Source organism: Geotrypetes seraphini, chromosome 8, assembly GCF_902459505.1.
Source record: "Geotrypetes seraphini chromosome 8, aGeoSer1.1, whole genome shotgun sequence".
Taxonomy (NCBI): domain Eukaryota; kingdom Metazoa; phylum Chordata; class Amphibia; order Gymnophiona; family Dermophiidae; genus Geotrypetes; species Geotrypetes seraphini.
The window spans coordinates 70,989,777-71,016,746 of NC_047091.1; the positions used below are offsets into that span (position 1 = coordinate 70,989,777).

The 26,970-nt window shown below is 43.6% G+C and overlaps 1 protein-coding gene and 1 long non-coding RNA gene across 3 annotated transcripts in view; both read left to right on the forward strand.

Annotated features, from left to right (window-relative positions):
* The window catches only part of FRMD8 (FERM domain containing 8), an 88,501-nt gene extending 82,116 nt beyond the window's left edge, over positions 1-6,385 (forward strand). The window contains 1 exon segment of the mRNA XM_033954777.1: positions 49-6,385. Within this exon segment, the coding sequence (XP_033810668.1) occupies positions 49-167 (119 nt within the window). The 3' untranslated portion in view covers positions 168-6,385.
* An 11,375-nt stretch (positions 6,386-17,760) lies between these two features.
* Positions 17,761-26,970, forward strand: part of LOC117364998 — a 29,282-nt gene continuing 20,072 nt past the window's right edge. The window contains exons 1-2 of one of the 2 annotated variants that reach the window (XR_004540340.1): positions 17,761-18,216; positions 19,615-19,756. This is a non-coding gene — a long non-coding RNA (uncharacterized LOC117364998). Of the gene's footprint in view, positions 18,217-19,367; positions 19,757-26,970 lie in introns of those variants that run through there. The other variant, XR_004540339.1, reaches the window with a different exon arrangement.

Below are 26,970 nucleotides of genomic sequence, written 5' to 3' on the forward strand. Positions count from 1 at the left end.
CCTTGTTTGAATACCTTGACCGACCACTGCTCTTCTTTTCACTTCCAGGAAAGGAGATAAAGCGCGTGAAACCCAGGCGTACGGCCTCCTTTTTTTCCCGCCAGTCATCGCACAGCCATGCCCCTTATTCTGTGGTACAGGGCACAGAGAGTCTTGAACAGGGCTGAGTGACCAAGGACCAAATGAAAATGCCTGACCCAAGTCAGGGTTCAGATTTAAGCACCCAGGCCACCCTGAGCAGTGGGCTGTTCTCAGGGGAAGCAGAATTGCTCACTTTATGATAAGGGCTGTGGCTGCTATCTAAGCAGGTACTAAATTGCCCCCTTAGCTACCCTCTGCTGCTGCTGTGTGGTCTGTATTCTCCCAAGATCCCTCTTCTCCCTCACAGGAAGTTCATATAGTCTGGCAGAAATGCAGTGGCCAATGGCAACCAAATAAACAGAGGCAGTCATGTTTTTTAATTGAATAGCCGTACAACCAGCAACATTCAGAGCTATAATGGAAGAAATCTAATGTCTAATAAAACTATAGCATCTGAATCAGCCACTGGATTTCCTAAGTAGCCAGTTGGTCACTAAGTCTGAGAGCTTTCTGCCATTTTGAACTCTTTCTAGCCCCAGGATTGATATTTCTAGAAGGGTGGCTTCTACAGTAGTGGTGTGCCACAAAGACCACACAACTGTGACTTCAGCACTAGGAATCTTGTGCTAGCGTAGCAAGTTAAAACTGGCCACATAAAATGAGGTTTTCTTGCCAAAACCTATGGTAAATCTGAGTCTTGATTTGAAACAAAGCCACACTGTACCAATAGCAGACACTGTTTCTGTTCTGTCTTACTGAAAATTGCTAAGAACTTCTAATAAGTGTTCCATATACTGATTCTAACTTATCCCCCTTTCATCTTTACCTTACACTGTGTACTAGTAGGAGCATTGCAAGCTAGAATTTGTTCCCTAGTTAGTGGAATCATCCATTAGCCCACTGTCCTTTAGGGGTAAGTATTCTAAATACCAAAGAATATAATTTGTAAAATCTAGAATGTCGTATTAGATATTTTGAACCAGTTCCAGAGTTTACATAGACCTTTGAAAACTGCATTATTTTGGGTTTCTGTGCGTTGGTGAAAACATCCATTTAAAAAACTTTTTACATCTCTTTGGAAGGGATTATTTCTTGACATCAGCTTGTTGAGGGAAAGGTTCCTCTGGCTTTGCGTTTTTTGAAAATCACACTAAGTCCCAAACCAAAACCTTTTTTAAAGGAAGCAGTGGCTAAGTATATGTCTGGATGTGCCAAGAGCCTTTGGATTAAATGTGGAACTCAGGAAGGTTTCTAAGAGATTTTCCCACTCACAAAGTCATAGAATGGGTACACTCCACAAGATAGTATTATTGTGGCCTACTGGGTATGTTTGAAGAAAGCATAGGTGCTTTTGGCATAGCTCAGTTATATGCCATATTTAGAAAGTGCAGTACATAAGTATTGGTCAGAAGGGCACAGTCCATAGAAAGGGTCTCTTCTAAGGATGATTTCATAGCATTCTAGTTGGACAGCTACTCCCTGGTGAAAAACATCTTTTAGCTGGATTAAAAAGAAGCATTAACAGGCGTATAATCAGGGGAGTAAGCTGTGTGCATAGAATTCCATTTTAAAATCTGTCTGGTTTTACCTTGCTCCTGCCTCATCCCATTCCTCTGCCTATAGAAATAGCAGGCTCAAAATATGTGGTCATATCCCTTGTAGGTAATTTCCCAAGAGACAAAGCTTCGGTAGTTTAACTTTGAGAATGATACAAATTGCATCTAGACAGACTACAGAAAATTGTGCCCTTATGGAATAATTTTATAAAGTATTTTCTGTGTGTATTATATGCTTTACTTGTAGAAAATGGCTGTTTTGTAAAATTGCACTGATCTGTGTGTGTGTGTGTGTTATGTATGTATGTATATATAGATAGATATAGATATATAGATAGATAGATAGATGTGTATATATCTATCTATCTATCTATATGCCAACAGTACATGTACTTTACAAATTCTCTACCTAGGTGTTCTCAGTGGCAGAATTGCAATGTACCTGCATACTTCATAAAATGTGTGCACATTCATAGAGTACACGCACACATTTACTCCTTCAGAGCAAGTGTAAATCTGTGTGAGAAGTTGTGCTATTGATCTAGTTCTGAGAGCCTATTTTAGAGATGAACGTAGGCACCTAAGTGTAATCTCAAGCAAAATCACAAGGAAATTAAACTAATGTTGAAATCCCGAATTTAAGCTTGGCTCCTGCTCAAAAGGTACACCCCAGGGAATCGTGCCAAAAGATGTTTTCAAAATGTATATATAATTCCCTAGGGTGTATATGTATAATGGTGTTGGTGAACCGCAGAGATCCTACTAGCCCTTGGAACAATGTGATATCATTTTGCCTTCCTTGACGCTCCTAACCCTTAGACTTCATATAATTTGCTACTGGACAGCTCCAGCTCTCCAACCAGCACAGCACCTCTAAAAGTTAAGAGCAATGGCAAGTTTCTGAGTTTCATTAAAAATTTGATGAAATGCTTATATAATTTCTAAGCGGTTTACATTAAAAAAAAAAATAGTACATAAAAAGAGAACATTTAGACAATACTGGTGTTAATACTAATTTACACGAGATGCAAGGAAAAATGGAGAGAACTACAATTTTAAAAGCAAAGGAACATTCAAGGCAAGCACACCTAAGGGAGGGAGGGGTTTTAGCCTTATAAGGCTAATTTCTGGTATTTTGAAGAGTCTGTCTATCACTGTTAATGGATAATATCAATCTAAGAGTTCAACCATTTCAGAACTTTAATTCTGAAAGGCATCATTAAATAGAAAATTTTTAAGAATACTTTAAAATTTATCTAATTGTTTTTCTTCTCTCAAAAAAGACGGAAGATGATTCCAAATTTGTGGGGCTGTTATAGAGAAAATCTCCGTCGTTCTTGTATTTATGATTTTCAAAGATGGGATTGTTAAAAGGTTTTGTTCTGCTGATCTAAGTGTTCTAGATGGAGCATAAGGCAACAGTAATCTGTCAAGAAAGACAGGTTGTTTGAATGTCAGAAGTGCTAGTTTGAAAGTTATCCTATTTGGAATTGGTAGCCAGTGGGCATTTTTTAAGAGGGGTGTAACGTGATCAAACTTTTTTGAATTAGTAATAATTTTTATTGCTGTGTTTTGAATGATTTATAAACGTATTTCATTTTGGGGCAAGTTACTGTATAGGGAATTGCAGTAGTCTAGTTTTGAGATAACCAAGGAATGTATCAATATTTTAAGGGATGCTGGATCGAGAACTTTACTAGAGATCCAGTCTCCAGTGCTGCCATCTTTCAAAATGGCAATGGGTGCATTGGAACTCACCAGTGTCTTAATCTCACTGTTGCAAGTGGCTCTATGGTATAATCCTAAATCTAAATTTAAGTAGTCCAATACCAAAAGTTCAATGAATTATATCAAACCCACCTATATGTGACCAGTGATACCTTCTGAGTCTTTTTACACCTGTGGAAAAAGGAAAGTATCACTGATCACATATAGGTGGGTTTGATATTGAACTCTATGGTATAATCACTATTCCTTTATTTGGACAATCTGACCATTTAAAACTTTCTAAACTTTTTTTTTTTTGTAATTCAGTTAAGATTGATTTATTGTTTTTATTGTGAGCATACAGATAATTCTTATTTTAATTACTGAAACTTTTTTTAGAATGTTTCAAATTGGATAATTTAACAAAAAAGGATTAGTAATTTTAAGAGAATTGCTGGTAATTTTAAGAGTGTCATCTGCAACAGTGAGATTAATTCTACATTGGGGTTCAGTTGTGGTTTGAAGAAAAGAATAAAATATAGATTTTATTTTTAGTTTAAACAATTTTATTGATGACAACAGAGGAACATAACCAAAAACAAACAATGCCAACAGAGTACACACAAAGCGAACTAATAAAGAATCATACAGTCCAAGTCATCAAGTTTTATATTTTCTCCCCCTACTCCCCAAAGGACCCACCCCCTTACCCCTAAACATCATAAGGAAAACACCACATAGATAGATAATCACAACCCGAATGATACAACTCCAGAAAGCATTCAATAGCCAGCACAGAGGAACCCCATACCTCCTCCCCCAGAACACAGAAACTCTCCATCGAAATCCACCCACCTTCCCCCAGAAAATACCACTCCTACTCCCACACTCCAATGTCCATGAATTGGTTTCTTATTCCACCAGACATCAAAAAGCCTATTCCATCCCCCCCAAGAAAAACAAAACAACCTCCCCCCCCCCCCGAGATGCAGCAGAGAGTGTCAAGCTCCTAACTAAGATCCAAAGCTATACTATGGGCTCTAGGAGACAAAGAGACCAAATAGAGTCCCCAAATCTTCTGAAATCTTTATATAGATTTTATTTTTATATACAGTATATTAATGTCTGTAACCTTTTGAGCAGGGGCTGAACTTATATTGGGCCTTTATAAAACTGGCATAAACTCAATAGGTGTAATTTTCTAACAGGTATTAGCTTTTAGCACAGAAATGCTCCTACATTCTTCCTATTTCATAAAGATGCATACTGTCTGTGTCTGTATATACACTAGCACCAGTTGTGCAGAAATTGTGCCCTACTTGAAGGTGCAAACACTACACCTGCTCAAGAGGTGTAAATGTACATAGTACATGTGCAACTACATCTATTTTATTAAAAAATATATATATATTGTACAGTATATTGTGGCTCTGCCCCTGAGCTTAGCTCCTGTATAAATATACACTAGTTTATACCATGCATGCTTTTAGATGTGGCTTAATGTTATAAGAGCCCCATTTGCATGCAAAAATAGTAGAGCATTATCCCCTTTCCTTGTTTAGCTTGCCTTTGAGACCAGAATAATCTAGGTTCCATCAATTCCATTACAGGTCTTCTGTTCTTCATAGCTCATATAAATCCAGAACACTTCAAAATATCTGTATAGAATTGTCACCCTGTTTAGAAAAAATGAGCAACTAGTTGTGCATGTGTGTATTGTCAGACATTTCCAGCATTTTCTGTTCATTGTAGCTGGAGGACTCAGTTTAACAATTATAAAAAATTGGTGCATTTCATATTACAGAACCGACCACTGTAGAACAGTGTTTTCCAGTCTAGTACTGAAGGTATACTGAACCAGTCAGGTTTTCAGGATATTCAGGATAATAAATGTGCATTTGTATACAGTAGAAGTAATATGAACAAATCTGAAAACCTGAGTGTATCCCAAGGACTAGGCTGAGAATATCTGCCTTTAAAAACCAAACTTTTTCAAGCGAAGACGTATATAAAAAGGATTTATGTATATAAGCCCCAACAGCTGGGCAGTTGTGGTTGATCTGCTAGCAGCAGCATGAGAAAGAGAAGACAGCTTACTCTTCATAAGCATTGCCACTTGGTAGTTTGACTCAAAATAGTTTCCCATAAACTGGAACTGGTGGGGCCCAAAGTAGACAAAGAGCGAGTGTGTCAAAGACCCTCCTCGGGGGCCACAGTCCAGTCGGGTTTTCAGGATTTCCCCAATGAATATGCATGAGATCTTTTAGCATACAATGAAAGCAGTGCATGCAAATAGATCTTATGTATATTCATTGGGCAAAATCCTGAAAACCTGACTGGATTGCGGCCCTCGAGGAGGGAGTTTGACACCCCTGTCCTAGAGGGAGCGGCATATTCTATCACTGTGTCTGCTATCATCTGTGCCATTTAAAGCTGTATGGATCACATTTCATTACAAGAAGTGCCTTGAGCTTTTTATTCTTCCTGCTTAATTTACATTTTCACTATGTCAGAAGGGTAAAAATAAAGAATGGTAGGGGAAGTAGGAAATAAAATCCATTCCATTCTGTTAAACAGAGTGATGTTTATGTATTCTGTATTGTGTTTTTTAACATCTGTTTTATATATGTATTAAGCACATTCCTTAGTGATTACTGGCCATTTAGGTGACTTTATCACCTTGCATATGAGCACCTTTTATTTCTATAAGAGGAACTCATGTACAGCTCACTGCATGTACACATTCAACTGAGGCTTTTCATTTTCCTTGTCATAGCTGTAGTGCTAGGACAAACGATAAGTCAGCTGGAGGGCACTTTTCTGGTAGGATTAAATGGAACAAATTGTAGTGCTAGATAAGGCTTATGCCTGCAATGTATTGAGAAATTGGAAAAGCTGCCTAAATCACTCCCTGACCTAAAGTGCCTCTTACATAGCTGTGCCTTATAGGGGTTAAGAAATAAAAATACAAATCCAGTTGCAATGCCAAAGAATGTTTTCATGTGAATAAAACTTGACCTTTAAGAGTGTTTTGATCTTTTGTGTTTTGTGTGTATTTCATGAAACTGTAGTGTTTGGAGTTTTTGTTTGCTTTCATAGTATGATTTTTTTGTATTTCTTCCACTTTCCCTCTCATATACAACCTGAAGTTTGGAGAGCTTCCTTTAGACTTGAGAGGTTACAACTATGGCCAATGGTGCTGTTTGACTGACCACATGGTGTTGATATAACAGCAGCAATTAACTGTCCTAAGAAATATGGCTGGAACCTGGGTCTCCTAACCTGTAGCACTCCTAGCCCTAAAAGCCTGAGCTAGGAAATGGAACTCAGCCAACAGGTTTCCTAACTTCTACAGTGCTACCAGGCTTAGGAATAGGAGTCAGAGTTGGGGACAGTTGAACCTGAGCATCAAGTATATTGTTATTTAACAAGTTTAGACTTGCATGGCAACTTAAGAGAGTGTGATTTTTAATATTTATTTTTTAGAAATTGTGGTTGTATGTGTGTTTTTTGTTTTTTATTAAGAAACAAGAACTTAATGAACTAGTCCAGTATAACAAAGCCACATAAAATGAACTAGCCTCCATAAGCTTGGTTGAATATTGAGAGAAAGCATACAGTTACTTAATCATTTATAGGCTTAGGAGGGTGTTTATGTGCAACACAAGATCTGTGGATTAATTTTATTAAAACAAATTTATCTTTGATCTCTCATCTCTGTTACTATTCCTCACCTCCTCCTATACCATCGTTGAAGAGGAGAGCTACATGTCAGGAATTCTGCAGAATCTGTGGGCATTTCCTCTAAACTTGTGTGGATGGAAAAAATACCTCCGAGGCTCCTGTGGAAGCCTACCTACTTGCCTGTATTCCTCCTCCTGAGCTCTCCTCTCTAGCCTACAACAGGCTACCAGCAACAGTTCCTCTGTTACGCTGCTGGTGACTGACCCAGAAGGCTTCCCTCTGACACAAAACAAGTCTAAGGGGAAGTCTTCTGGGTTAGTCCCAGCAATGTGTAGGAGGAGCCACTGCCAGTAGGAAGTAGAGAGTTGCGCGGGGACAGAAATCCCACCCGTCCCCGCCAAAGTCCCACCCGTCCCCGTGAGGAATCCCACCCGTCCCCGTGAGGAATCCCTCCGTCCCCACCCGTCCCTGCGAGGAATCCCCGCCCGTCCATATAAACTTCAGAAATAGTTATTTCATTTAATTATGCTACTGAATTAAAGGCTCTGGTAGAAACCATTTACAAATAAGCAAAAAGACTTTATTAATTTGAAAATATTAATTGGGAAGAATACATACTTTGCAAATGGGTTTCTACCAGAGCCTCTAATGTTTATAAATTTTTATCAACACAACTAATATACTACTTTATCCTGAAGCAAAATAAAAAAAAAAGAAATATAATTCCTTTCCTACCTTTGTTGCCTGGTTTCTGCTTTCCTTATGTTCTCATTCAATTCCTTCCATCCACTGTCTCTCTTCCTTCTGCATCTTCCATTTGCTCTGTTACTGTGCCTCTCCCTTTCTTCCCCCTTCCAAATTGGTCTGGCACCCATCTTCTCTCCGCTCCCCCCATAGTCTGGCATCTGTCTTCTTCCCTGCCAGCGTCTTCTCCCTACTCTCTCTTCCCCATTTCCTTTCAGCGTCCTTCTCCCCCCATCTTCCCCATGTCCTGTCAGTGTCCTTCTCCCCCCTCTGTCTTCCACATGTGCTTTCAGTGTCCTTCTCCCCCCTCTGCTTCCCCATGTCCTTTCAGCGTCCTTCTCCCTCTCTGTCTTCCCCAAGGCCTTTCAGCATCCTTCTCCACCCCCCCCCCGTCTTCCCCATGTCCTTTCAGCGTCCTTCTCCACCCCTTTGTCTTCCCCATGTGCTTTCAGCATCCTTCTCCCCCCTCTGTCTTCCACAAGTGCTTTCAGAGTCCTTTCCCCCCCGCCCTTCCCATGGCCTTTCAGCGTCCTTCTCCACCCCTTTATCTTCCCCATGTCCTTTCAGCGTCCTTCTCCACCCCTTTGTCTTCCCCATGTGCTTTCAGCATCCTTCTCCCCCCCTCTGTCTTCCACAAGTGCTTTCAGAGTCCTTTCCCCCCCCGCCCTTCCCATGGCCTTTCAGCGTCCTTCTCCACCCCTTTATCTTCCCCATGTCCTTTCAGCGTCCTTCTCCACCCCTTTGTCTTCCCCATGTGCTTTCAGCATCCTTCTCCCCCCTCTGTCTTCCACAAGTGCTTTCAGAGTCCTTCCCCCCCCCCTTCCCATGGCCTTTCAGCGTCCTCCACCCTTTTGTATTCCCCCATGTGCTTTCAGCGTCCTTCTCCCTCCTCTGTCTTCAAGTGCTTTCAGCGTCCTTCTCCCCCCCTCCTTCTCTACCGCCCGGGTGCAGCACAGCCGGCCAGGTCCCCTTACTTTTGTGGCACTTCCCCGGCCGACTGACAACAGCCCCGGTCCGACAAACCTCCCTGCCCTTAACTGCGAATCTAAATTACCTTATTACAGCTGCTGTAAGAAGATAATTTAGATTCGCGGCTACAGGGCAGGGAGGATTGTCGGACCGGGGCTGTTGTCGGTCGGTCGGGGAAGTGCCACAAAAGTAAGGGGACCTGGCCGGCTGTGCTGTAACTGGGGCGGGGTGTGGCGGGGCGGACCGCCCCGTCCCTTGGTAGCCACTCGAACCGCGAGGCTACTCTCCTCCTTACCTGCACTGCCTGCAGCACAGAGCCAAACGGAAGTCTTCCCGACTCAGTCGCGCGGCTCTTCTCTCTACCTTCTCTGCTTGCAGCACAGAGCCGAACGGAAGTCTTCCCGACGTCAGCGCTGACGTCGGGAAGACTTCCGTTCGGCTCTGTGCTGCAAGCAGAGAAGGTAGAGAGAAGAGCCGCGCGACTGAGTACATCCAGCCCCGCAGGAACCCCGCGACCCTCGGAGGTGTCCCCACGGGATCCCTGTGACCCAAAGGGGGAACCCGCGGGTCCTGCGGGATTCCCGTCGTCCCCGTTCCCGTGCAGCTCTCTAGTAGGAAGCAGAGTTGCTGCATTGGGTTTGGGAAGAAGGGAGTGAGGGAAACAGATGCTGCAAAAGGCTTTGGGGGGGGTAGGAAGGAGGGAAATAGATGCTGGAACAGGCTTGAGGAGTAGAAGAGGGAAACAGAAATCTTGCAATGGGCTTTGGGGGGGATGGGAGGGAAACATGCTGCAATGGGTTTTGGGGGGGATGGGAGGAAAGAAAACAGATGCTGCAACAGGCTTGGGGAATGGTAAAGAAACTGATGCTGTAAGTGCTAGTGGGGGAAGGAAGAGAAAGGGGAAATGATTGGACATGGGTGCTTAGAGCAGGAGGGAAAGAGATGGTGCACATGGGGGAAAAAGGGAGAATTGTTGGATATAGTGGTGGCAAGGAGGGAGGGAGAAATATTGGATGTTATGGTGGAGAGATAAGGGTGAGACAGATGGAAAGGGATGTAAGAGGGAGGAATGTTGGATATGGTGGTGGAGGGAATGGAAGGAGAAATGGTGGGCAGGGGCGAAAGATGCTACACAGAATCCAGGGGATGAGAGAGGAAATGTTGGATGTGGCAGTAGAGGGGGTGGAGAAATGCACCCTGGATCCTTCTCTTTCTTTGTAGCAAGGGAGGGAATGAGAACGAGAGAGATGATGGACAGTGAGAGTGAGGGCAGACATGTTGCACATGGGGATGGAGAAGAAAGGGAGAGGGAAAAAGAGGTAGATGAATTCAGGACAGAAGGGAGTGAGGATGCTTGACAGAGGGAAAAATGCTGAACCATGATAGGAGGAACCAATGAACAGCAACCACCTGAAGAAGAATTTGCAGAAGACGGGAGGAAAACAAAATAAAGAGAGACTGGAACCAACTTAATGGAAAAATAAATCTCCAGACAATAAAGGTAAAAAAAAGGGAATTTATTAATTGAAATATGTTAGCTTTGGGAAATGTATTTTTAGTGCAATAGGTATGTCATTCTGGATGTACAGGTAATCTTCCCATGCTCGCAAGCAGTGCAGAAGGAATCCATTTCAGGTTTTTGATTCCTCCTACTTCACTAGTGGGCTCTACTGCCCCCTTCAGTTTTTCCTTCTGAACACGAGCTGGAAGGAGTCTTTTTGATCTGCTCTGTACATTTCTGTATTTTTTTCGGCCAAAATCTCTAGCTAACAGCAGACTGGGGAACCTGAAGAGGCTCCAGGCAGTCTAATTTTCATGGCTCCAAACATCTTACCAGGGATCAAGACTGAGATTCTCAGGACTCAGGTGGAATAAAACCTTCAGTTCTTGTCCTGCTTCAACCTTATCTTCGTCCTCTCGATTCCTCCCCCTGGAGTGCAACATTTGAAGAAGGGAAGCGCCGAAGTTGGCAGCTTCAGGAAGTTCTGCTGGCACAGCTGATTGGGGATTTCCTTCCAAACAGCTCACCCAACTCAAAGACCCCCCCAATCAGGAGGAGGGATACCTACTTCCTCACAACTCCCCTAGACACCATCCATAACCGAAATTGGTAGGAGAGACCCCCCCCCCATCTATCCTCTACCTTAACGGATCAACAGAAGACCGGCAGGAGCGATGTCTACTTCCTCCTACCTCAAAACCACCCCCCCCCCCCCAATGCCCTCCACACCCAAAATCATCAGGAGGATGCCTACTCCTGCCTGAAAGACAACCCTACATCTTGATGAGTCTGGAACAAAGACTGGCAAGAGGGATGCCTCTTCTAAATGGCGGGCCTTCCCAGTGCTCCCTGGGAAGCACTTGGAGGGGCCTAAGGCCCTGATTGGCCCAGGTGTCCAAGGCCCCTCCTACAGCAGGAAACAAGAAGGTGGACCACTTCTTCAGTCAAAGAACAGAGTCCAGAAGTGTAGGTCTGGACTCTGGTCAAGCCATAGCCAAAGAACAAACTCTTGTACATGTTTCCTCCCTGGCCCATAATAGGTCAGATACTCTACTGAATTGCAGGCCATCTGGGAAAAGCCCATGGTTTGCGGATCTAGTGCATATTCAAAGGGGTAGTGGTCATAGAAGATTCAGATCGCTTTGCTGTACATGGCTCTTGAGTGTGTGGCGTTAGCTCACAAAGGATAAGAACATAAGAATAACCTTACTGGATCAGTTCAGTGGTCCATCTAGTCCAGTATCCCGTCTTCACGGAGGCAAATATAAGTCACAAGTATCTGGCAAAAACCCAATTAGTAGCAGCATTCCATGCAACTGTCCCATGTCTGTCTCAACAGCAGACTATGGACTTTTCCTCCAGGAATTTGTCCAAACCTTTTTTTAAACCAGCTACATTAACTGTTCTTACCACATCCTCTGGCTTAACTATTCTCTGAGTGAAAAAATATTTCCTCCTATTGGTTTTAAAAATATTACTCTAACTTCAAGCGTCCCCTAGTCTTTGTAAATCTTGATGCAGTAAAAAAAAAAAAAAATCAATCCACTTGTACCCATTCTACACTACTCAGGATTTTGTTGACATCAATCACATCTTCCCTCAGCTGTCTCTTTTCCAAGCTGAAGAGCCCTAACCTTTTTAGCCTTTCCTCATTTGAGAGTAGTTCCATCCCCTTTATCAACTTGGTTGCTCTTTTTTTAACTTTTTCTAGTGCTGCTGTATCTTGTTTTAGACCAGAACTGAACGCAATACTCAAGATGAGGTCACGCCATTGAGCAATACAGAGGCATTATAACATTCTTAACCTTGTTAACAATCCCTTTTCTAATAATTCCTAGCATCCTGTTTGCATACTGAGAGGTAGTGATTGCTTCTTTTCCGAGAATGAAAAAGCCTACAATGGTCTCTGCATATGCTAAGGCATGGGAAACTTTCCAGCACTGGTGCATTAAGAAGTCAGAGCCTTTCTCTGCTCTGACGTTGGTGGTGTTAGTCTTCCTCCAGGCGGGCCTTGACAAGAGTCTTACAGTGGCATCACTCAGCATCCAAGTAGCGGGACTTTCTTTTATCAGGGCTCAAGAGCCTAAAGATTCCTTGGTATCTCATCCAGACATAGCCAGATTTCTAAAGGGGGTGCTGCAGCTTAGTCCCCTGGTAAAATATCTGTTTCCATCATAGAATCTTAATGTGGATTTGCGAGGCCTTAGGCTCCATACAAGCCACTGAAGGAAGTGTCCTTGATGGTTCTAATGCTCAAGATGGACTTTCTCATGGTCATTACCTCAGTGAGAAGAGTTTTAGAACTGCAGGCTCTTTCCTGCAGAGAGCCCATCCTCAAGGTCACAGAGGATGGAGTTTCTATATGCACTGTTCAAACTTTTTGCTGAAGGTTGTTTTGGCTTTACATGTCTAGCAAGAGGTCAGATTGCCAGTGTTCTAGTATAGAGGATATAGAAAGAAGGACCGGATTCTAAAAAAGTTGGATGTGAGGAGAGTGTTTCTATGATATCTTCAGGTTACTAATGAGTTCAGGCCGTCTATTTTTTGTGCCTCACCAGTCAGACTCGACACGGCACACTGGAGTCCAAGGCCATGATTTCCAGATGGATTCGCAGGGCCGTTTCGTCAGCATATATTGCCTGTGGAAAACATTCACCAGTCTCCACAAAGGAGCATTTGACTAGAAGCATGGCTTCTTTGTGGGCAGAAGCTTGGACAGTCTCCCCCAAGGAGATTTTTAGGCAATTACCTGGTCCACTCTACACACATTTTCCAAGTTTTACAGAGTAGATATAGTGGCAAAGGAGGACTTCGCCTTTGGGTCCTCAGTGTTTTGAGCCAGTGCAGAGGTCATAGAAACATAGAAATAGACGGCAGATAAGGGCCACGGCCCATCTAGTCTGCCCACCCAATGACCCTCCCCTACCTTTCTCTGTGAATAGATCCCACGTGTCTATCCCATTTGGCCTTAAAATCAGGCATGCTGCTGGCCTCAATAACCTGAAGTGGAAGACTATTCCAGCGATCAACTACCCTTTCAGTGAAAAAGAATTTCCTGGTGTCCCCGTGCAGTTTTCCGCCCCTGATTTTCCACGGATGCCCCCTTGTTGCTGTGGACCCTTGAAAAAGAAGATATCTTCTTCCACCTCAATGCGGCCCGTGAGATACTTGAATGTCTCGATCATGTCACCCCTCTCTCTGCGTTCCTTGAGTGAGTACAGCTGCAACTTATCCAGCCGTTCCTCATACGGGAGATCCTTGAGTCCCGAGACCATCCGGGTGGCCATTCTCTGGACCGACTCCAGTCTCAGCACATCCTTACAGTAATGCGGCCTCCAGAATTGCACACAGTATTCCAGGTGGGGCCTCACCATGGATCTATACAATGGCATAATGACTTCAGGCTTACGGCTGACAAAACTCCTGCGTATGCAATCTATGATTTGCCTTGCCTTGGATGAAGCTTGCTCCACTTGATTGGCAGTCTTCATGTTCTCACTGACGATCACCCCTAAGTCTCGTTCTGCTTCAGTTCTTGTTAGGATCTCGCCATTAAGGGTGTAAGTCTTGCATGGATTATGGCTGCCCAGGTGCATGACTTTGCATTTTTTGGCATTGAAGCTGAGTTGCCAGGACCTAGACCAGCGCTCCAGTAGGAGTAGGTCGTGCATCATGTTGTCGGACATTGAATTTATGTCTGTTGTGCTTTTGCCCACTACATTGCTTAGTTTGGCATCATCGGCGAATAATGTTATTTTACCTCGCAGCCCTTCTGCCAAGTCTCTTATAAAGATGTTGAATAGGATCGGGCCCAGGACCGAGCCCTGTGCACTCCACTGATTACCTCCATCATTTCGGAGGGGGTGCCGTTCACCACTACCCTCTGAAGCCTACCTCCAAGCCAGTTCCCAACCCATTTCGTCAATGTGTCGCCCAATCCTATAGAACTCATCTTGCTCAGCAACCTGCGGTGTGGTACGCTATTGAATGCTTTACTGAAGTCCAGGTATACGATGTCCAGGGACTCCCCAACATCCAGCTTCCTGGTCACCCAGTCAAAGAAGCTGATCAGGTTGGATTGGCAGGATCTCCCCTTAGTAAATCCATGTTGACGGGGATCCCGTAGATTCTCCTCATTCAGGATCATATCCAATTGGCGTTTGATTAGAGTTTCCATTTAGTTTGCACACTATTGATGTGAGACTCACCGGTCTGTAGTTTGCTGTCCCCATCTTGGAGCCTTTCTTGTGGAGTGGAATGACATTAGCCCTCTTCCAGTCCAACGGGACGTTACCCATACTAAGGGAGAGATTGAAGAGCGCGGATAGCGGTTCTGCCAAGACATCACTCAACTCCCTGAGCACCCTGGGGTGTAGGTTGGCAGGCCCCATTGCCTTGTTAACCTTAAGCTTTGACAGCTCGCAGTAAACACGCTGGGTGTAAACTCGAAATTACTAAACGGGTCATCTGCATCAACCCTTGTCTGTAGCTGAGGGCCGAGTCCTGGCGCCTCGCGGGTGAAGACTGAGCAGAAGTATTCATTTAATAGTTGGGCTTTTTCCGAGTCCGCTTCTACATAATCTCCGAATGGTTTCCTAAGACGTACTATCCCGTCTGAGTTCTTATTTCTGTCACTGATATACCTGAAGAAGGATTTATCTCTTTTCTGGATGTTCTTCGCTAGAGACTCCTCCATGCGGAATTTGGCCTCCCTAACTGCTGTTTTGACGGCTTTTGACTTGGCCAGATAGACTTCCCTAGAGTCCTGTTTCCCTGATTGTTTGTAAGAGATGAATGCTTTTTCTTCTCCTTGATGAGATCCGAAATCTCCGCAGAGAACCACTGTGGCTTATTGTTCCTTTGCCGTTTACTTACTGATTTAACATAGCGGTTTGTTGCTTCTTGTATGGTGGCTTTCAAAGTCGACCACATTTCTTCCACGTTATCGGTTTCTGCTTGGCTTTGTAGCACCTGGTGAACGAAGTATCCCATTTCTTTGAAGTTTGTGTCCTTGAATTTGAGGACCTTAGTCAGTGGTAGATTTAGTGAAATCTTTCCTGAGATTGAACCATACCATGTTGTGGTCACTGGAGGCCAATGTGTCGCCCACCAAGACCTCTGACACTTTCTCCATTGGTAAGTATCAGGTCCAGTATTGCCTGATCCCTTGTTGGTTCCAACACCAGTTGCCTGAGTCTTGCTCCCTTCATAGAGTTTAATAGCCTGCTGCTGCCGGAAGGTCCTGCCCAAGATTTCTAGGACAGCTTTTGTGTGCCCCGTCCATCCAGAGTGACACACCTATTGCACTAGAAAAAGAGATTAGGTTCTTACCTTGCTAATATCTTTTGTAGTAGATGGGTGTGTCATTCTGGTGTCCTGACCTTTCAGTTATCATCTACTGCGCCTGCCTACTGTCTCAATCAGAAAATTTGAATCTAAACTGAAATTTGGATGTCAGTCAGACCTTAAAATATGTAATCTAGTGCTATAACACATTGGGGTAATGTTTTGATCTCTATAAATGTTTCTGTTTGATATGATTTATTTTGATGTTTCAGTTCAATGGCAATTTTTTAACATGTTTTTTATATTTTCAGAGCAGAACAGTATTATAATCCAGGGAGTTCCCCGTCCCCCTCCTTCACATATGTTTCTATATAGGGCTATCACCTGCTTTGGTACAAACTAAAGGGGGCAGCAAAGCAGTGAAGGAGGTTCTTAACTGCTAATTTTCTTTCTTTTAGTTCCTCCAGACTGGCAAAGACCCTGCCCTATCGTATATTTTGGTGTGTTGTTGTTTTTGTTTGTTTGTTTTTTTGCGAAGAGTACTTTTTTTTCTGCAGTATTGTTTTTGTTGTTGGGGAGTATAATAAAAGCTCCAGCATTTTATTCATCTGGTTTAGCTGGTGAACTGTGGGGATGTTTTTGAAGGTTGTTTTAATCAGTATCTAACAGTGTTCACATGTTCGATTCTGGCATTTCCTTTGTCTTCTCCATGTGAGAGTGGAATTGGAATATTTTCAGCCTAGTTAGTTTCTGCTTGGCTATTCATCAGACTGATTGTAGATGGGACTGCACAGCCAAAAGTTATTATGTGTTGGTCTCCACCTGCTGGCAGAGGAGTGTAAACCCATCCATTCTGTGCTGGCCTAGAGGGACTAAAAGAAAGAAAATTAACAGGTAAGAGCCTACTTTCTCCTTTTCCCCACATGACCTATGGTAGGCAGAGTCATTCAAAGAATAGCAGACCATCTAGGGTTGGTGATCATGGTCACAATGGGGAAACACAATCATAGTACCTCAGTGGACCACGCAAAGTGTCCACAATATTGTTCCCTCTGACCAGCATAACAAGATATTAAATGTGATGTCTCCACTATTACTTGGATGAAGAATTCTGACTTGTCTTTCCTATAGGGTCCTTCAGAAAATCATCTAAGACTGTGAATCTCATCTTGATTGCTCCTCGATAGACCAGACAGCTCTGATTTCCTCTTCTGGACCTTATTGAAGCTCCTCCATTTCCTTTCAGAGCCCACCCTTCTCTCCTCCAGCAGCAGAACAATCAAATTCTTCATCCAAACCTAGCGAGCCATTAATTCTTAATACCTTCTTTTATTTCTCTATCTTCAAAGTACTTAGTTTAAAAAAAATAAGGAGCAACAGGCTCTACACCTTCAACATATTCATCTTCTACATTCCTCTATAACTTCAGCTTAAAAAAAAAATAGAGAAAGAAACTTAATTAGGACAGAGCCAAGACTCCTGGTCTCCATTTGCAAAAACATCTCTTAAGAAACTTAATTCTGGGGATATTAGCTTGTCGCTGCCAAGTGCTTCACTATCAAAATTCCATTCTCTAATTTAATAATAATCAAAACTGCCTCATCACATAGGATGCCATATTTTTCTTCACTATAGCTTAGAACCAGACACAACTATTAGATTCAATATCATTAGTAACCAGTCCATTCAGATACCAAAAAAAGGTACCTGAACTCAAAAAGCATTCTCTTATATGCCTTGTCTTTCCTCAATGTCTAACAGTAGTGGCTCCACACTTCTGCAGCCATTACATTGGTGTGCTGAGTCGGTGAACTCCAAGTACTAGTGTCTTACTATCATTTTACTCAGTTCTGTCCTAATGTCAAATTATGCACACACCCAGAATTCCTAACAAAAGTGGTTTTGAATGTCCACCTCAATCAGAATATAGTTCTACCATCCTTCTTCCCTCCTCCACGTCCCTCACTAGCAGAACAATATCTTTATGTGTTAGACTGCAGAAGAGCACTACCGTTTTCACCTCCAAGAAACTGCAGCCATCAGTCCTACTAATCACGTCAACCCTACCAATCCGTGTCAACCACCTTCTAGGTGCGTCATCTCCATGTAAATTTGCCATCACAACAAATTCAATTATAAAAAATATATATATTCAACAGCTTCCTGGAAGGATTAGCACCGCAGTTTGCGTGCTATAGCTTCTTCAATGGCAAACTTTCCATTAAGCCTGGTACAAGATGTTTGCAAAGCAGCAACTTGGTACTCCGTTCATGCATTCAATAAGCTTTTCTGCCTGGACCAGGGCACAGCACAAGACATTAGTTTTGGACAGTCTGTCTTAACCAAATTATTTGCTCCTTGCCTTATCACCTCCACCCTAATGTATATTGTAGCTAGGGACTCACCATCAAGTGAGTCTGCATATCCCCCTGCTTGTCTCTGGAGAAAGTGAAGTTGCTGACCTGTAACGGGGGTTCTCCGTAGCCAGCAGGGGAATGCAGCCACACTTACCCTCCCACCATCCCCACTATGATATATACAGTATATCTTTTTCAGCTAGAGACAGAACTGACAAGGGAAGGAACTTTGGAATGCGGAATCCCTGCACCAACACACATGCTCAGTCAGAGAACTTTACCATCAAGTGTGGCTTGCATTCCCCTGCTGTCTGGAGAATCCATGTTACAGGTAAGCAACTTCACTTTATTTCAGAAGTAGCAGCAAAATTTCTGTGCTATGAGAGCTACAAAAATACGTTGTTGAGAGAAGTGGAGAAAATCAATTGCTGTTTAGATAATTTAAACAGAGCTTAGCACAAATTCAACCAGCTTTGCAAAAATTTGAATGTTGGCTATTAGCCTGAAATTGGAGACTTGAGTCAAATCAGCATCTGTGGGTTTTGTTTTTTTTTTTTAAATTAGAATTAAAAACACTTTTACCTATCTCCTGAGGATATGAGCCTGCCTTTATGAAATGTACAAGCCAGTTCACTAGATTAAAAGGATCTTATACAGTATGCCATCAAGATCCCTCAGATCTATCATCCAGAACTTTAGTATTTCCCACATATCGTGAAATAGTATATAAACTATATTAGACATTCCATCCTCTCAGTATAGCAGTAGATATTCATTAATCTGTCATAAGAAATCTTTGAGACATAAATCCAACTCCAATCCCCCAGGGACTGGAAGAACAATCATAAAAAAGGTGCTATTGTCCTATTGGCTTTATATTCTTTTACCAAAAAGCAACCTGTTACTTAAAGAAACCACCTGTAAAATAAATATCCTGCTTGTCCTCAGGAGAAAAAGAACCCACCCACCTCTGTAAAGAGTTGGCTTCTCAATTTGTAATGTTGGATAAGAGCTGAGGTAGCCCTGTGTGATGTCCAGCACAGAAACTGCATATACAGATATTAGGCTACTCCAGAAAGCTTTAAAATCTAAAAGCTATGTTTACATGTACATCCTGAAGTCTAACTTGATGCTGTCACCCAGACAGAACATTTGCTACAGGTAAATAATTCTCTCCCCCACACACACCCTTTTACAAAAACCGTAGATGTGGTTTTTAGCACTGGCCAAGGTGGGTAACGCTCTGACCACTCATAGGAATTCTATAAGCATTGGAACTGTTACCACCTGCGACCAGCGCGAGTTTTGTAAAAGGTGGTGTGGTGGAGGGGGAGGGTTATTTGCTATTTATTTGGATTTTGACTCACACCTTTTTCAGTTGTAGCTCAAGGTAAGATATTCAATTACACTAGTGTTTCCCTATTCCCCCAAAGAGCTTACTAATCTAAGGGACCCCTTTTACAAAGCCGTAGTACAGGTATCTACCTTGTGCCGGTGAGGTAAATGCTCCAGCATTCATAGAATTTCTGAGTGTTGAAGCATTTATCTCGCTGACCTGGGGCAATAAAAAGTTTTTCCACTGGGTGGCGTAGCACAACCAGTAAACCACCACTGGCTTCTTTCTGCTTCTAGCCCCACCACTTCTGAAGCTACCCTGTGGAACTGTAAATAGGCTACCACTTGACATGGAACACCTCTTTCCTGATAAAATGTTTTTTTATACAAACAGACCCTCAATATTCGCAGGGGTTAGGGGCAGAGCCAGCCCACAAATATTGAAATATTGCGAATAACTTTCAGGACCAGTTCTGACCTACCCCCCACCTCTCTCCTGCGTCCCGGACCTTCCCACGTCGCTACTAGACCACCAGGTAAGATCTGGGATGCAGCATTTTTAAAAAAAATCCCAAATAACCGAATCCGCGGGTACTGAAACCGTGGATTTAGAGGAGGTACTGTAGTCATTCATTAAAGAATTTGTACGTCTTTGCTTTCAGAACTTTTGCTTAAAGGTATTTTGTGCATGCCTAGGCAGGATATAAGGTTTTTCTTGTTAATGTGGTGATGTGCATGTTCTAAAGTTGTTGATTGGGAAGGAAAAATTAAGTAAATGCCTTAGGTTACAGAGGCATATAAAGAAAATGTGGCTTGTTGCAAGGTCACAAGTTACACATGGGGACAAAGCTGGGGATTAAAACAAGCTTGAGAATATGACTTTCAAGGTCACACACAGAGGGGCTAATGTCATATGTCATGCTATCCTCAGTTGGGTAGAATAGATTATTTTCATGTTCATATTACTTCCTGGTGCACAGTAGTAAAGGTTTTAATATGAAAAAAAATTAGCTAAACCACCATGCTAGAATAAAGAAGTTAACATGTAAATACAGCCACACTAACAGAAAAAGAGCTGCCAATGGGGTAGAGGGAGACCCAATTGTAGCTTTTCTTGGGTGGGGGGGGGGGTTGTGCATTGACTTCCCCCTTAATGAAGAAATCTTTGCCTCTTGAAGTAAAGTAAAGATTTTATTGTGGAAGCCAGGGGCTTGGCCAGCCACACAAAAACCAAGTTCACAGGTGCTGGCAAATTCACAGAAAAACCCATGCATCTTCTCACTGAGCAAGACAGCTTATGCCAAACAGTTCATAAATGTTATGAAAGAAGAGTGCATCTACCATGCTCCCAGTTTTTTCCCCAAAACCAAATTTTTCTTACCAACTATCTGAAACTAATACATTTTCACATTGCATATATAACACAGTATCTTCTAGATAATGTTAGTATTGTTTTAAGAACTCACTGGTCTGGGACATAGACAACACAGCAAAAATTTTATAATGCTATTTTACTTTCCAGTTATGTATGCAGTAAACTGTTAAACTAAACTAAATCTTATGCTAGTCACGGTTTACAAGAGTTTTAAAGAAAAGAAAACATAATAAGAATTAGTGATTATATAGAGAGCAGCGGAATTTACATTTTTGAAAATAGCCATGTTTTCAGATGTTTTCAAAATAATTGGAAAGAGCCCAAGTTATGCAGGTGGACAGGAAAATTATTCCAAAGCTCAGTGATTTTAAAGTAAAGAGATTTCCCTAATTTTCCAGTATAGATAACGCCTTTTAATAAGGGGAAAGATAATTTAAACTTTTGGATAGATCTGGTAATATCAGGTCTCGCAGAATTCCAAGATAAGAACATAAGAAGTTGCCTCCACTGGGTCAGACCAGAGGTTCATCACGCCCAGCGGTCCGCTCCCGTGGCGGCCCATCAGGTCTGTGACCTGTGAAGTGGTTTCTGACCTCTTCTATAACCTACCTCTAGTTCTATCTGTACCCCTCAATCCCCTTATCCTCCAGGAACCTATCCAAACCTTCCTTGAACCCCTGTAATGTGCTCTGGCCTATCACATCCTCTGGAAGCACGTTCCATGTGTCCACCACCCTCTGGGTAAAAAAGAACTTCCTAGCATTTGTTCTAAACCTGTCCCCTTTCAATTTCTCCGAGTGACCCCTAGTACTTGTGGTTTCCCACAGTCTGAAGAATCTATCCCTGTCTACCCTCTCTATGCCCTTTAGGATTTTGAAGGTTTCTATCATGTCTCCTCTAAGTCTCCGCTTTTCCAGGGAGAAGAACCCCAGCATTTTCAACCTGTCAGCATATGAATAATTTTCCATACCTTTTATCAGTTTAGTCGCTCTTCTCTGGACCCCCTCAAGTACTGCCATGTCCTTTTTGAGGTGCAGCGACCAGTACTGGACACAGTACTCCAGATGTGGGTGCACCATTGCACGATACAGCGGCATGATGACTTCCTTTGTCCTTGTTGTGATACCCTTTTTAATGATACCCAACATTCTGTTTGCTTTCTTTGAGGCTATCGTACACTGTGCCGATGTTTTCAATGTTGAGTCCACCATCATCCCCAGGTCTCTTTCAAGGTTGCTCACCCCTAGCACTGATCCCCCCCATTTTGTAGAGGAATTAAAGGAGGAAGAGTGCCATGCAAGATTTAAATGTTAGGCAGGCACATTTAAAGTAAACCCTATGATTACTGGGAGCCAGTGAAGTTTTAACAAAAGCGGGGAAACATGATCAAATTTGCTTTTTGCAAAGATCAACCTAGCCGTAGTATTCTGAATCTGTTGAAGTCTTTAAAGACTTTTCTTGGTTAGACTTAAATAGACCGAATTACGATAATCCAACCTCGAAAGAATGATTGATTATACAAGGACAGCAAAATGTTGTTGGTGGAAACAGGGTCTCACTTTCCTCAGCATATGGAGACTAAAGAAACATTTATTTTAGCCAGAGAATTAAGAATGGTCATTAATTTAAAGTGTTGAGTCTATAATGACACCCAAAACTTTACTTGAGAATTCAATCTGCAGTGAAGATCCAGAAGGCAATGAAATGGATGAGGTAGTTGATCTAGTTTGGGCAGGCCCAAAGTAGTTTTGTTTTGGACTCATTCAGCTTCATTTGAACAGTAGGTTCCAAGACTGAAGTTTCATTATACATGCGATTCAAATCTATCTCAGAAGAAGGACAAAGATGTCATCTGCTATGTATATAATGTTTCAAAGGGAGATAGATGGAAAAGTTTTAAAGTAGACATATAGATGTTTGAAAAAGAATAGGGGACAAAGGTGATCCCTGCGGGAACTCCACATAACGGCTTCCAAGAAGATGACATGGTGCCATTCATATTAACAGTATATGAGCGAGATCGTAAGATTTTGAGATCCAGTCTAAGACTTTAGAATCAATGCCTATCTCAGAAAGTTGGTATATCAAAATTTCGTGGTGAACGACATCAAAGGCCGCAGATAGATCGAATTGTAATAGGATTGCGAACTTATTACGTGAATGTAGTTGCTGAACCTTTGAAATTAGTTCGACCAATAGAGATTTGGTATTGAAGTTGGGTCCTGAAATCATATTGGCAAGGTAGAAGGAATGGAAAATCTCTATAAGTATGATATGAAAGACTAACATTTTGGTCAGGAGAGGAATATTTTCGCTATAGGTCATAACTAGACGGTGAAGATGGGTCTAGATCAGCTTTTTTCAGTAGTGGGGGTTCAGGAGCATGTGACCCATCTCTGCAGAAAATAGACCTGATAGTAAGTCTGGTAAGAGATGAAATAGCCTGGTAGGAATTTTCTCATATAGGTATGAAGGAAAATGGATCCAAGACACATTTACATGATCTTAGTTGTGACACAATTTTGAGAACCTGATACATACTCAAAGACTGTCCATGTACTGTCTACTGTGATAAGATTACTGTCGCTGGTCACCAGAGAATTGTGAGAGACTAATGAAGGAAAAGAGTGTGTTATAGCAGTGTCCTTTTCATTAAAAAATTTTGACAGATCGTCCGCTTCTGGAGAGGAAGGATATATAGATGAATAATTATTAGAAGTTAAAGTGCGCCAGATATTAAACAGAGTACTGCTTTGATTATTGGATCTGATGATTTTATCACCGTAAAAATTTTTCCTAGCTTTTTTTAATGTTGTATTATAGAACCTAATACTGTCCCTCCAAGACTGTCTTTCCGCAGGAGATTTAGATTTTTTCCATTTACGCTCCAAAATCAGCATTTCTGCTTCAGTTCTCTATGATAAGGAAGATACCAAGGGGTTTTACGGGAGTAGGAAACAGTCTTAGTAGATAGAGGAGCAAGAGAGCAATAAGTAGTCTCAGAAAGGTTTACCCAATTATGCCAGTTGACTTCTGAGGCATCAGGCTTAGGACAGAAAGTGAGCTGATTAAGAAATTGGGTCCAGAACTGTTCACTTGCAATTTTCTTGCAGAAGGTAATAGATTTTGAGGGAGAGAAGTTGGATCTAGGGATGGAAGAGAAGGAGAAATGTTAGGCCTGTGGATGGTAGGCAGAGATGCAGCCAGTGGCGTACCAAGGGGGGGGGGCGGTGCGCCCCGGGTGCCAGCCCTAAAGGGGTGCTCCCGGCCTTGCCGTTCAGTCCCCCCCCACCCCCGAAGGACCGCTCGCCCCACTGACCTTCCTGCACCACCTGTGAAGCAGCCCGCAGCAGGATCACGAAGTCAGCGTCAGCGATCCCTGCGCTGCTTAGGCGCTGCTTCCTGCGCCGCGATCCCACCCCTCCTCTGACATCAGAGGAGGGGCGGGACCGTGGCGCAGGAAGCAGCGCAGGGATCGCTGACGCTGACTTTGCGATCCTGCTGCGGCTGCTTCATAGGTGGTGCTAGGAGGCCAGGGGGGCGAGCGGTCCTTCAGGGTGGGTCGGGGCATCAGGCCTTCAGTGTGGGGCGGGCGGGCAGGCAGGCAGGCTTTCAAGGGGGAGGGGGGTGACAGGCAGGCAGGCAGGCCTTCAAGGGGGGACAGGCCTTCAGGGGGGGATGCAGACCTTCAAGGGGTGCAGGCCTTCAAGGGGGGGCAGGCAGGCCTTCAGGGGGGGTGCAGGCCTTCGGGGGGGGGGGTGTAGGCCTTTGGGGGGGTGCAGACCTTCAAGGGGGTGCAGGCCTTCAAGGGGGGGGGGACAGGCCTTCAAGGGGGGAAAGGCAGGCAGGCTTTAAAGGGGGGGACAGGCCTTCAAGGGGGGGACAGGCCTTCGGGGGGGTGCAGACCTTCAAGGGAGTGCAGGCCTTCAAGGGGGGGTGCAGGCCTTCAAGGGGGAGACAGGCCTTCAAGGGGGGGAAAGGCAGGCAGGCAGGCAGGCCTTCAAGGGGGGACAGGCCTACAAGGGGGTGGGACAGGCCTTCAAGGGGGGGACAGGCCTTCGGGGGGATGCAGACCTTCAAGGGAGTGCAGGCATTCGGGGGGGGTGCAGGCCTTCAAGGGGGGACAGGCCTTCAAGGGGGGGAAAGGCAGGCAGGCAGGCCTTCAAGGGGGGACAGGCCTACAAGGGGGGGAGAAGCTACAAGGGGGTGGGACAGGCCTTCAAGTGGGGGGACAGGCCTTCGGGGGGGTGCAGGCCTTCGGGGGGTGCAGACCTTCAAGGGGGGGACAGGCAGGCAGGCCTTCAAGGGGGGGACAGGCCTACAAGGGGATGGGACAGGCCTTCAAGGGGGGTGCAGGCCTTCAAGGGGGGACAGACAGACCTTTAAGGGGGGACAGGCCTTTGGGGGGGGACCATGATTTAGAAGTACACGGTGGGAAGGGGGTGTTCAAAGAGACGTGCATATGCCAAACTTTGGGGGGGGGGAAGAAATAATGGGTCTGAAAATAGAGGAGAGGGAGAGAGATGATGGACCATGGGATTTAGGGAGGGAAGGAACAGAAAGGGAGAGAAATTGGACACAAGGGATGGTGTGGAGGAGGGATAGAGATACTGGATAGGAGGGTAATTAGGAAAAGAAAGGGAGAGATGGTGGACTCTGGGGTGGTGGGGAAGGAGGGAGAGATGCCGGATGAAAGGGTATTTAAGAAAAGGTGGATCTGTGGAGGGAGATGAAAAAAAGGAAAGATACCAGACTTCCTGGGAAGGGAAGGGAAATGGAAAGGGAGGACAGAGTTGGCAGATGGATGGTTAGCATGCAGAAAGAAGGAGACCCTGGCAAGCAAGTTATCAGAAGAAAACCAGAGCCTTGGACCAACAATATTTGAAATATAACCAGACAACAAAAGGTAGAAAAATTAATTTTATTTTCTGTTTTGTGATTATAATATGTCAGATTTGAAATGTGTATCCTGCCAGAGCTGGTGTTGGACTGCAAACGTGAGCTAGGATTTAACAGAGAGAGGAAAAGTCCTTTTTGTTTCTTTATTTTATTTACACCACAGCGCCAGTGTGGTTAGGAGAAGCCAAAGGGGGTGAAAAAGCTATAAAACCCACCAGGAGTTTTGAAAAAAATCACCCAACTGGGCAGGAAAATCGAATTGAAAAACCAATTCAATAGGCCAGGGGTGTCCAATGTCGGTCCTCGAGGGCCGCAATCCAGTCGGGTTTTCAGGATTTCCCCAATGAATATGCATGAGATCTGTGTGCATGCACTGCTTTCAATGCATATTCATTGGGGAAATCCTGAAAACCATACTGGATTGCGGCCCTTGAGGACCGACATTGGACACCCCTGCAATAGGCTGAATCGAATCAAAAATTTTTTTCCTGAATCTGGCAGCATTAGTTTGCGCTACTGTCTTAGACTTTAGGACCTGGGATTGGGGAGAGATGGCATCCTCAGTACTTTATAATGCAAGTGAAATGAGGATTTGGTCAGACTTTTGAAGGGTCTGCAGAAAAAAAATATTGTATAGGCCGGGGACATGAGACAGCAGGAAATGGGAACTTTTCTTCCTTCTATTTTTGTGAATGGAAAGGCTGAGGATGTCAGAGAGTTCAGTTAAAATATGTGCTTTATAAGAAAATATAATAATGTGTTTTATAAAGTTTATAGCATAGCTGGCCTACCCAGTGAGGTGTTCCTAGTGGTGATGGTGGCAGCGTGTCAATGTGTTGAGAGGAAGAGGTGGTCTGGGAAATTCTGCTGAGCAAACTCCGGGCCCATTTCCACCCCCCAGTTAGTCCACTCCACTCAACTGGTTCACACACTGAGTGGGTCTTTGGGTGTTGTTTTGGGATCTCTTCCGGTGGTTTATCTCCTTCTGGTCCAAGGAAGGAAACTTTGTTATCCTTAGCATTGACCTACAGAATATGTTTGTAACAGCGCTGCTTGTGTGGCATTAGGCTATGTAGTGATCGAAAGAAAAAAACAGACCTTTGCACATTTTTGCACTATATGGTGGGTGTATGAGGAGATTCACATTTCCTGCACAGCTAAGTCCATGTGAAGTTACCTTGTGCTGTATTTGACATCTAGCAAGGTCTCTGTTTGAAAGGAAAGATCTAAACTTAAAAATGAAGTGGCCAGAAGTTATGGTAAAAGCAGATAGTGTAGCTGGTTTTAAGAAAGATTTGGACAAATTCCTGGAGGAAAAGTCCATAATCTGTTATTAAGACATGGGGTAAGTGTCTGCTTGTCCTGGATCGGTAGCATGGAATGTTGCTACTCTTTGGGTTTTGACCAGGTATTAGTGTTCTGGATTGGCTACCATGAGAATGGGCTACTGGGCATGATGGACCATTGGTCTGACCC